The 12,120-nt window shown below is 48.5% G+C and overlaps 1 protein-coding gene across 1 annotated transcript in view; it reads left to right on the forward strand.

The window, feature by feature from the left end:
- RMDN3 (regulator of microtubule dynamics 3) overlaps positions 1–12,120 on the forward strand; it is a 61,813-nt gene that overhangs the window by 38,292 nt on the left and 11,401 nt on the right. Inside the window, exons 9-10 of the mRNA XM_035898533.1 lie at positions 10,778–10,853; positions 11,760–11,837. Of these exons, the coding sequence (XP_035754426.1) occupies positions 10,778–10,853; positions 11,760–11,837 (154 nt within the window). The remainder of the gene's footprint in view (positions 1–10,777; positions 10,854–11,759; positions 11,838–12,120) is intronic.

Raw genomic sequence — 12,120 nt, forward strand, 5'->3', positions numbered from 1 at the left:
CGCTCCAACAGGTCCATGTCCTCCTTGTGCTGAGGGCTCCCGAGCTGGACGCAGGGCTCCAGGGGAGGTCTCCCCAGAGCCTCCATCCTTTCTTCCCCCAGCCTGTACTGATACCGGGGGTTACCCCGACCCAGGGGCAGGACCTTGCACTTGGCCTTGTTGACCCTCATGAGGTTCCCATGACCCCACCTCTCCAGCCTGTCCAGGTCTCTCTGGATGCCATCCCGTCCTTCTGGTGTGTCAACCGCACCACTCAGCTTGGTGTCATCCGCAAACTTGCTGAGGGTGCGCTCGATCTCGCTGTCTAAGTCATTGATGAAAACATTAACCAGCACCGGTCCCAGTACGGACCCCTGAGGGACACCACTCGTCACTGGTGTCCATCTGGACATCGAGCCATTGACCACTACCCTCTGGATGCGACCATCCAGCCAGTTCCTTATCCACCGAGCAGTCACTAGAGACTTCTGCATCCCATGTGTAACAAGGCTGAGGGTTTGCTGCTTTGGGTTTGGTTCTTTTGAGAGCTTGTGGCTGAGGCGTTGTGACTGCATTAACCAAGAACAATTCATCGATGGTGGCTGGTGCGAAGCACAGAGATTAAAGACCGGCCCAAGCTTCCAAGCACGTTTGCTGTCTGGACCTGGAAGCGGTTTTGAGCGATCGTCTGAATTCATCCCGAGATTTCTAGGGTTGCACTTTGTGTCTTCCAGGTGGACAGTGATGCTCTTTTAAGTGCTCTTCTGCCTCAAGCCCTTAAGGTGGTATAGGAATTACTCCTTTGGGTACGTTGAGCTCTTGCTTTCATCTCAGTGTGCCTCGGTCAAATAAAATGGTCTGTGTGCAGCTGAGGGCCCTTGGAGAGGGTGAGGCTTTGCCTGGGTAGCAGGATTTGGCTGCTGCCGCAGAGGGACGTGAGAGTCATCGTGAATTGCTTCAGTCGTTGTGTATTCTTGTTGGTGCTGCTAGAGCAAAGATGAGTAGTTCGTTGCTTGGCCGACGTGAGCCGCAATCTGCCTTGACTGTGCCATAAGCAACATAAATAAAAATTAAAAAAAAAATACAGTATTGTCTCAGTTAAAAAAACCTAAAGTTGTTTTCATACAAAATAGCAAAGACCTTCATACAGATATCTGGGCGCTTGGGAATTTTAGGGCTTGGCAATGGGATAATGTGCATGCTGCTATAACTGTGCCTCTTGTGGATTCTCCCGATGACTCAAGCTCATTTGAGGTCTCCTGCAGTTGTGTAAGTGCTGCTGAAGTCCTCCCCAAACATCCAGAGCAGTCACGGAAGCCTACAGAGAGCTTTTGCATGGTTGTGCTCCCAGCTGCCCTATCACCGCAGCCAGCACTACGCATTGGGATAACTTTTTCCTCCAAGTTGTGCAAGCAATGTGATGAGGACAGCTGCTTAGAGATAAAAAGCTTGGAGAGGGTCTATGGGAGTTTGAGGAATGAGGTGGGTTTCTCACTTTCCCCCTCTCCCTATGTGTGTACGTACCTACATACAGGCTTTCGCTAGGGACAGAATATTCCTGTAAATCACTGAATCGTTCTGCTTATGTCTATGCCTTAGAACAGTCTGGTTTGCTTTCTGCCAAGTGCATTTATGTTAAAATAATAAACGTTCAGTTCCATTACATAGTTTATGTAATTACAATAATTGCTTAGTTGTATGGTAGATACACTTAGGTCATACATGGGCATACTTGGATGTCACCATGCGGTTAAAATCAATGTCCCAGTCTCTAGATCAGGAGCTGCACAGTTTAATTATGGGGTATTGAGGAAAAAAGTTCACGTGTGCAAGTAAAATAATTATACTAGTGAAAAAAAACCCCAAACAACATGCACAAACAAGCCTGTGGCTTAGGAAAATGTGCGTGCGTTATGTCTGTCTCTCTCTTTAAGCCATATACTAGTCAGCTTACTTAGCGTTACAGAGTTTTAAAACTTGGTAAGGGGCATTAACATGCAGAAAGCTGTCAGAGCAGTTGTTTCACCAGAGCTGATGGCCTGCAACTGAAACAGTAAGTGCTTAGGTAGTCTCAGCATCATGTTCAAGTGATTCACAACGTGTTTAGGTAAGTATCTGTGGACTATAAATTTAGTCTTACAAATCTTTGTACCTAGAGCTTAAATGCCCAATAATTTTTCAGTTGAAAACAGGCGAATTGTACTTGTGTGAAATGGGAATACGATGAGCACACCTCCAAAAGTCCGTCCTCCCCTTCTCCAAGAGGTACTGTAAAACTGCAGCATAACCAGAGGTGTGCCCCAAAGATCAAAAGCACAGAACAGCTTTTGTAAATGGAGCTGGTTAATAGGTGTGAGACTCCAGGCGGGAAGAAGGATAACTGAGAGGACTGGAGCTTACCCGTGCATCAAGTGGCACGGGGAGGGTGAAGTGGGAATGCTTTCTTCCAAAGCAAGAACTAGGTGGCATCACAGAAAGTTGCTGAGCATCAGGCTCGAGCCAAGAAAAATGTTTTGCATCATGCACATGGTTAAGCTGCAGGATGCTTTGCCCCAGGCCGTGGTGGCTTCAAAAAGCAAGTGGACATGGAGAGAAAAAGTCGGGCCATACCTGGCCAAATGGAGGCCGGAGCACATTTGGAGGGAGCGGCGCTCTGAGCTGTCCCTTTGTCGTGGTCTTCTCCGTGCGCTTGCCGTCCTTAACTTCTGGAGAAAACGTAGGGAGTTTGCGTGGCCATTCCTGTGGCCGTCCCGTTTGCCGGGGTCAACACCTTGGGCTTCGCAGAAATGTGGCATCCTCATGGCCACAGGTCAGTGTCGTCTTCAAAACCTGTCATCTTTTGCCACTGTTATCCTCAGTTAATCTCACAGCATTTAACTGAAGGGAATAATAGTCAGCATGTAAGAGTTTAAAAATTACCTTAGTGTTATCTTAGGGGTTTTTTTTTCCGTTTTAAATCACGTTTCTTCATGGTTCTTTTTAATTTTATGAACTATTCCATGCAGGCGCAGTCTTTAGAGTCAATAGGTTATGCCTCCTTATTTTCCTGGCAGGGGAAATCTGCAGACATGGAATGTGTCAGGCTCAGGAGGAAGCCCCGTCCGTGGGGTGAGGTTCAGCCATGCTGCTTCTGGGTGCGATGTTTGCAAATGGGCAAGAAACCTGAAATTCATTAATAACTTCCCAGCTCAAGACTGTGTAGGGTCCTTTACTTCAGTGCCCTGGCTGCAGGATTGGCATGTCATTCCCTGCGGCCGTCATCTTCTGACAGCAGCTGTGGAGTCCTTTCTCCACCGCAGGAGGCAGGCGGAACAAACAGATAATGTCTCTTAAAACCTCTCCTTTGCAAGGAGGAGGAGTTGTGGACCTGAGGGGTAAGTTTTTTCCGGATCCCATTTCTCACCCAGACTTGGCCGATTTGTTTCCCCGCCCTTAGCAAGGCCCTGGGTGCCTAGAGGAGCGTGTGAACTCCCACGGGCTTGGCGCCGTTCCTGTTCTCAGCCTTGTTTTACCTGGCCGGTACGACAGCTAGAGGAGGAAAGAAAGAATATTCTCTGAACTGGAGCCAACTGCAAACATCCCCATGGATTACGAGCTGTTCCTATGTCTTGTGTAGCCAGTCCTAGGATCTGAAAGCGCCATCCAAGTTTTAGGACTTACGGTTGGTCCTGCCGAGTAACACGGCATCTTGGTAGGTTTGCCTTCCGTGCTGGCGCTTGGCTTCGGGTGGAATGGGAGCAGCTGAAAGCCCGTTTATGACAAGGTCTCTTGGTATCCGAGGCACGTCTGGAAGACGGGCCCTGCAAGCTTTGCACATTTCCACGCTAGATGGGGATTTTCCGTTCTCATGTAATTAGTCTTGGCACTGTCATCATGTGGAGTGTGATGGATCCTCCTATAGACCGTGGGCTTCCCTCCCGAATTCTGAATTTTGTGTTCTCCCACCCTACCAGTCTTCATCCTCCAAGACCCGTGCTGCTGCGTGGCTTGCGTTTTTGCTGGGTTTTGTTTCTGTTTCAGGGAACACGTGTGGCTCGAGCCCAAGTCGTGCGAATTGTATTCTGTTTACTAATATAAAGCTCAAAGTCTTGCCTCCACGGTATGCCCAAACCAGTCTAAGAAACGTCAGGGTGAAAAGAGGAATAATAATTTAAATTAAAAGATAATAATTGCACTTCCAAATAGTCATGTGTCCTAGTTAAATCTGAGAGGTGCTGCTCCCTTGGGGTGGATAAGATGGATGGGTCTCCTTGAACTGGCCATTGGTGGATGACAGTCTGAGATGAAATCCAAGAGCTACAGCAATTTACAGCACTGTTATTTACAGTTTTAGAGCAGCAAATGAAGATTGATACATGCAGTTAAGAACTTGGGGGAACAGTTTTACTTGATGAGGGTACAGCAGTATAGCAAATATCCCCAGAAATGCGGAGCTAAGAGCAGCTGGCTGTTGCGAAAGTGGAAAATTTGCTGAGATGCTGGGAGGGAGGGTGTGGGGTATGCGGTGGTGGGCCAGGCATAGCAATGCACGCTACTGCTATAACCAAGGTAAAAATTCTTAAGAAGAAAATAAAAAAAATCAGACTTAAACAAGCTCATAGTGGTTGTGGATAAGAATGGTTCCCCCGGCCCAAAAACAGATTGTGCAGCAAAAAAAAAAAGGGAGGTGGTGGTGGTGGTGGATTATTTGCTATACCTGAAATTATAACTTTTTTAAAACTAAAAAGAACTAGAAATACCCATATAGGAAATAGTGAGGAACAGGAGTAAGAAATAACCTCAGCTAGGTGGTAAAACCCAGGTACGTACTATGTTTGTTTTAATAGCAGAATGCAAATTCTATTGCAGAATTGTTGTGGTGGGGGATGAGCGGTGCATGGTGAAAGACCATCAATAAGTTAAACATATCAACAGATAACAGAGGATCCACCTGAATTCAAATTCCACATGGAAGCAGAATCCGTAACATGGTTTGGCTTGGATAGTGAGGTGCAAGCTGAAGAAAAACGACAGGGTTCAGAATGTCTTTTAGGGCAGAATCCACAGTAAGCGAGAGGATCGTATCTCCTTTGGCTCTCCCCCGAGGCTCAGTACGTGTCATGTTGGTTGTAAGGTGGTTGGTGGTGGTGGGGTTTTTTAGTAAGCATCATAAATCATAGAATCATAGAATGTTTTGGGTTGGAAGGGACCCCTAGAGGTCACCCAGCCCAACCCCCCTGCAGGGAGCAGGGACACCTTGAACCAGATCAGGTTGCTCAGAGCCCGGTCCAACCTGGCCTGGAATGTTCCCAGGGATGGGGCCTCCACCCCCTCTCTGGGCAACCCCTGCCAGGGTTTCACCACCCTCATTGGAAAGAATTTCTTCCTTAGATCCAGTCTAAACCTACCCTGATTTAGTTTAAAGCCATCCCCCCTTGTCATGTCACAGCTGGCCCTACTAAAAAGATTGTCCCCACCTTTCCTATGGGCCCATTTAAAACCTCAAATGTTGATTTTTATTTTGCCCAGGGAGGTGGTAGAGTCCCCATCCCTGGAGGTATTTAAAAGAAGGATAGATGAGGTGCTTAGGGACATGGTTTAGTGGTGGGATGGCAGGGTTAGGTTAAAGGTTGGACTCTATTATCTTAAAGGTCTTTTCCAACCAAAGTGATTCTATGATTCAGTTTTTGATATGAAAATACATGTATCAGATTTTAATCCCCATAGAAAATTGAGGCAGTGACAGTAGAAAATTAGCATCACTTTAATTTAGAACATAATTTATTGTGCTTAAATTTCTAGCATACATGCCATCATCATCATCAAGTACCCTTGTCAACTAGTCCGTCCATGTAGATTTGCTATCTCTGCATAAATCTTGGCTTTTTTAGGCCTCAAACAGGGCTTTTCTCTCCCATGTCAAGCCAGCAAGGCTCCTGATGAACTCTTACCCTTAGCTACGAGGACGTATGACCAGCAGTGACGTGGCTTTCTACAAAGTAAACCCGCGTTTGCTAATACTCAGCTGGCACGCAGCCTGTAGACATCTGCTGCTGGTAGGGCAAGGCCAAGCCTAGGCTGGGGGCTCGTCTGCCCCCGAAAGTTAACGCAGAAATGGGGTCGTACATGGGGCTTACAGAAACTCTCCCATATGGATGCTCCTGGCCTGTAGGGAAGGGGCGTCTTCTGGTTGTGCGGCTGGGGTATGGCGCTGCTAGGGGGATCCCAACGGGGAATTGTTTCAGCTTAGCCGATGCTTTGTGAATTTGCACCCCCACCTCCTCGCTGAGCGCTCCATGCCAACCAGCCCGGAGGAGTACTTCTCCCTTCCTCATGTTTTCCTTCGATCTTGCCTCCCCTTAGACAAGCCAAAGCTTTTTTCCCAAGCTCTTTATGACCAGCTGGTCATTAATTTCAGGTTAAGCCTCTGGGAATTCCGCTGTCGAGATCTCTCAAGGTACTGACTCCTAACGTAATGATAATTTTCATTTTTGGTGTGTTTCCTTGCAGTCTGAATACCTGCTTGCTAATTATCTGTCTCCTTCCCTTACTCAAGCGACGAGCCTAACGTTCTATCACCGCAGCGCACAGGAGGGTGAAAACCTGGTAATTCTCATAAAATCCTGGGAAAACGTCCAAATTCTTTATCAAAATGTGTATTTTGGAGCTCTGCTTCTCCAGATTATTTACTTGATTAGAAAGGGGTTTACTCCAGCTTTTATCTGACTGGTAACTGAAAGTTGAGCTCCGACAAGGGTTTTTATCTCCTTGTCTGTCTGTGATAAAACCTCCCATGATTTACGAGCCGTGCTGCTGGAACGGCACTGAACAGATTTTACAGGCCAGCCCTGATGTCTTCCAGTCGCAGCTGATGCTGATTGAATGGGATTATGTTCTGGCTCGTTAATTTTCTGGGCGTTGAGATGAAAAATGAGTGAAATACGTATGAAGCAAATTTTGATGTCAAGAAGAGGAAAGAACTTTCATGTCTTCTTGCCATTGACAGGGGTCAGACTTTCATGTTTCACAGAATCCCAGAATCCCAGACCGGCATTGGTTGGCAAGGCCCTCTGGAGCTCACCCAGTGCCACCCCCCTGCCCAAGCAGGCTCACCCAGAGCAGGGGGCACAGGACAGCGTCCAGGTGGGGGTTGAATATCTCCAGAGAAGGAGATTCCACAGCCCCCCTGGGCAGCCTGGGCCAGGGCTCGGGCACCCTCAAAGTCAAGAATTTCTTCCTCACGTTCACCTGGAACCTCTTCTGCTTCAGTTTGTGCCCATGGCCCCTGGTCCTGTCGCAGGGCACCACTGAGAAGAGTCTGGCTCTGTCCTCATGACCCCCACCCTTGAGATATTTGTATGTGTTGATGAGATCCCCTCTCAGCCTTCTCTTCTTCACATTTAACTCCTCTTCAGCAATATTCAACAGCTCTACTTCACTTTTATCCGTTGGCCGCAAAATAGCGGCTTCTCCCTGCTTCTGTCCCCTTCTCCTTTTATTCCCCTTTGCCTCACCGTTTCTTTTTAATTTACTGATAGCCTGGTGCAGAAGGGAGCGCCGGCACGCTCAACCAGCGAGCCCCCGAAACAGTTAAAAGAGATAAGAGATGTGTTTGGGTTGGCAAAGCCCCTGGCCGGGGAGCTGGAGGCGCGGGGCTGCCCGGGGCCGCATGGTTTGTGTTCCGAGGCCAGAAGTCCCCCCCTTCGATGGGAGTCAGCCAGAGTGCAGCCCAGCAAATGAAGTTTCTTCAAAGCTGCGTGTTCCGAGCTGGGGGATTTAAGCTGGAAGAACAGACAGTCTCTCGTCGGGTAGTATCTGCTTCCACGGAGTTTATTTTCTAATAAATGGGGAAATCCTTACCGAGCTGAGGTTCCTATGGGAACTTGCAGTTTGAGCGGTGCCAGCGGCTTAATGAGGAGTTCTGGTTAATAATTAGTCGAGCGGTACCGTAACGCAAGGTTTCGGTAACCGCTGAGGCATCGATCTGAACAGCGCTGCAGAGGTTACGTGGTGTTTACAGAAGATGAAAATCCCCTTCCCTTACTCATTGTTTTTAATCTATCCTGTTCCTGCCGGCCGGTCCTCCTGCGACCCGACAGTGCCCCTCGTGACATTCATCCCAAGGCATTGCGTAAAAGGAGCTCGGAGAAATGGCTCCGGCGAGCCAAGCTAAACAAGCAGAGGAGATGGAAGCAGAAAACCGCCTTGGCGCTGCCGCGCGAGGAAGGGAGGTTGGGAGCTGGAGATCTCCAGAGCCTAAAATCTCAGAACTCCAAAGTCTTGCAGATGAAAATCGCTGGCGGCCCCGGACCGCGAGGCACAAGGGGAACAGGAAGGGTCAGGCAAAGGGCTGAGACCAGTGGCTTGGGTAGAGTCATCTTTTCCTGGGACTGCAGTGAAAAAAACAGTTCAGGCATCTCTTACTGATTTATTTTTTTTAAGTTTGTTTCATGACTCAAAGACGGGGCTACTATTTACTGCTTATTTTATCTAACGCTTCACCAGGCTGTTAAAGAATACCTGGTATTTATATGGTATTTATCTGCCTGGGCAGCTGCATCCCATACCACTTGACGTTTATATGGTGGTGGGTGGAGGGATCAGACCGAGCCGGCGCCGTGTCCCACTGGATTTACTGCTACGTTGCCAGGGCTCGGTAGGCTTTCCCCGGGGAAGCACGGGCTGGCGTAAAGGGAGGGTACGCAGCGCTGTAGCTTCCTTTCAGAAGGGTGCGGTGTTTCCCTGTTTTGTTGCAAAACCTTAATCTTGACCTAATTGCATTTAATGCCCGCCCCCATATTCGGGAGCCTAAACCACCACAGCTATCGGAGCTGCGAGTTCCCGTGCGTTGGACAGGCCTCTTGATTTACTTTACTTACCACTTGATTTACTGTATAGGAATATTTTCTCTTGCGATCTTGGAAAATAAGCCTTTTATTGGCTCGGATTGCTAAACCCTAGTTGTGTTGTGGTGAGGGATCGTTAGCACAGGCTGGTGTTTGTTGTGAAACGAAGAGGAGAAGATGGTAAAAGCACTTGCTCCGTCGTCTGCAAGCACGATTATGGGGGTGCAGCTGGCAGCTTTTTCAGCTAGGGGAAAAGGGTTTTACCCAGTGAAGACACTGGTCTGGTAGCCTTTTCCATTAGCGTGAAAAATAAGAATTTTAGAACCGAACCAGAGCTTTTTCACAAGAAAATGAACACGTTAGAGGGACGAGATTTAATGACAAAATGTGTTCAGGAGACGCAAATTCCCTGGCCTGTAACCTACCCATTGAGAATTTAGTTCAGGTGAGAGCGATGAGGTGTGAACTGTCTTGGGGGTTTTTTGGTGACGCTGAAGCAAGCTTACCAGGTGATTCCAAAATCTGCTGGCAAACGCCTGGTTAACCATCACCAGGGGTGCTTTGGGGTTTTGGGTGGTGAGGCGAGACAGAGGGTCCAGCAACACTGGGATGTGGGTGTAGCAAATGAAATCTCAAGGGAGGTTTACTCGCATCTTCCTCCTTCGCAGCTTTAGTTTTTGAAAGAACGAGGCTTGGGTTACTCATCTGTCCCTCTGTTCCACCGACTGTTTTCTGAGCCAAACTCAGAGGAGAGGGGGGGAAGCCTCTTCCGTCCCCGCAGCTCTCCCCTAAGCGGGATGGCAGAGGTCGAGGACGGAATCATAGAATCACCTAGGTTGGAAAAGCCCTTTAAGATCATCAAGCCCAACCGTTAACCTAACCCTGCCATCCTACCACCAAACCCTGTCCCTAAGCACCTCATCTACCCTTCTTTGAAGTAACTCCAGGGATGAGACCGCCTCCCCCCCCCCCCCCCCCAGCTCCCCCCTCCTCTCAGGCAGTTGTAGGGAGCAATGAGGGCTCCCCTCAGCCTCCTCCAGGCTGAACACCCCCAGCTCCCCCAGCCGCTCCTCATAAGCCTTGTGCTCCAGACCCCTCCCCAGCTTTGTGGCTCTCCTCTGGACATGTTCCAGCAACGCAGTGTCTTTAATCGGCGCAGCCGAAACTTCAGTTCCCACGTTCTGTTTAGCGGCTGTGCCCTTGCACGCCTCTGGGGTTCATTTCTTGGGAAGCAATGCAAGGAGGGAGGGGGTTTGGACCGCTGCGGTGCGGGGAGGTGAGGTGGGAGGGTGCAAATCCCGGGGTGATGAACCTTCCTTACCTTTCACAGCTCACAAAAGAACTCATTTTGCTAGGCACTGTGCTTCTCAGGGTCAAAACTGATGATCGCTTACTAGACAGAACGCAACGGCCTTGCACTTGCAACACTGAAAACCTCTTATTTTGTCTCCCAAGTTCGGTGGCCGTGTTGGGCTGCAGGATATCGGTAGGTTTTCACAGTATTTTCCCTCGAATTAGATACCTGCTGTGCTATAGATTGGGTGTCGCGTATGGAAGATCCCTGCGCACCTTACTTAGAGCTTCTCATAGTCCGGCTCCCGCTGCGGTAGCGTTTAATCTTCGGTGCTCTGTCTTTTTGACACTATTTCATTGCTGAGTGAAGAAATGTAGCGCCTAGAAGTGTGCTGCTCCCGTTGTACGTAGAAGGAAGGCTTGTCAGCCATCGGCACGATGAGGTTTGCGTCACGTCAAACCTCTCCGCTTGACTCACCGGCACCCTTCAAGCTCGTACCTTCTCGTGCATTCAATTTTTGCTGCGTATGGCTCTTCCCTGTCAAAGACATACAGCGTGCCTTGTTTCCCCTGTGAAGCTTGAATGCGTGTGGATACCTTCCTTCTGAAGATACCAACAGCACGTAAATGTGTACTTAAAACCGACCGCTTGATTTCATGCACGTGTCTCCTCTGCGTAGGTACGCTGTTCTTTGTGGGCAGCTAGCGGAACATGAGAGCATTCAGAAGCGTATTCAAACCGGATACGTTTTTAAGGTGAGTAGGAAGGACGCGCTGGGTTTTGTGTAAGTAGCAGACAATGCTTATTTCTGTAGCAGTAAGTTAGGAAAATTGGCTCTACCCCTTCTTAGGGCAGCGATAAGGTCTCAGAGAGATGCTACGAGTGGGTGGTTTGGGCCGAGGAAGGTGATTCCGGCGAGGTGTGATAAGGGTGACTGGTCTGGCGCTGCGCTTTTGCACGCTATAATCTCAGAGGAAAAGAAGAAGAAAAGCCTTGCAAGCACCACGTGCGTATATGGTGAGGCTGGGAACTTAAAACACGTGGTAATAAGCCACAGCACCAACGTCCTCAGCAGTAACCACCCATGAGCATGCTGGCACCCTCCCATAAACACGGGGCAGTTCGCTTTCAGAGGGGATTTAATCTGCCTTGGGTTCCTTTATCTGCCTCTCATCCGCAGCGGGGGGTAAGAGGATGTGCCCCCAACAGTTACTGCAGAACAGGCCATGGGTAATTCTGACCTCGTCAGCGGCTGACGTGACCCGTAAGTTGGTTACGTCAAAGCTGTGATGAGGTGGTAGAATAAAATGAAGGGCAGCATGGTTTAGTGGTGGGATGGCAGGGTTAGGTTAAAGGTTGGACTTGATAATCTTAAGGGTCTTTTCCAACCAAAGCGATTCTATGATTCTATTCTATGATTCTTTTTTTTTTGTGTGTGTGTAGCACTTCTTGTCTCTGCTGGTTTTCTGGGTTCACTGAAACCATTTTAAGACAACTTGGAATCTCCTTGTAGCTATAATTTTGCTGATCGCTGACATTTAAAGTATGGACTTTTGGACTTGTGGACCTTTCCTCCTTCCCCATTTGTTCATCTTGCTCTTGTGGATATTGTGTTTGCTTCTAACAAAAACGTAATGTGTGTTGGTGATGATTCTCCACAGGAACACATTGATAAAGCGATTGACCTGAAGCCAGAGGATCCAAGGTCTTACTATCTCTTGGGCAGGTGGTGTTACCAGGTAAAGTAGGTTATTACTACTTATTTCTCTTCTCTTCCTCCGTGGAATTTAATTCCCCATTTGAATGAAAGATGGGTGGTTTCACCACCGGCCCTAAGGACTGGGGATGCTCTTTAGGTGCTGGACTCGGGGATTGTATCAGAAAGCGTAGGTATGGGAATGTCCCAAGAAGTCGTTTTAAAAGTTGCATTTGCGTGGGGTCTAGAAACTCTTCATTTCAGCCCAGGAAAAACCCGCCACCAATGAATGCTATGAACGCATTGCGTTCAGAGACCTCTTCCGA

The sequence above is a fragment of the Egretta garzetta genome, unplaced genomic scaffold, assembly GCF_000687185.1.
Source record: "Egretta garzetta isolate BGI_Z169 unplaced genomic scaffold, ASM68718v1 scaffold687, whole genome shotgun sequence".
Classification (NCBI taxonomy): Eukaryota; Metazoa; Chordata; class Aves; order Pelecaniformes; family Ardeidae; genus Egretta; species Egretta garzetta.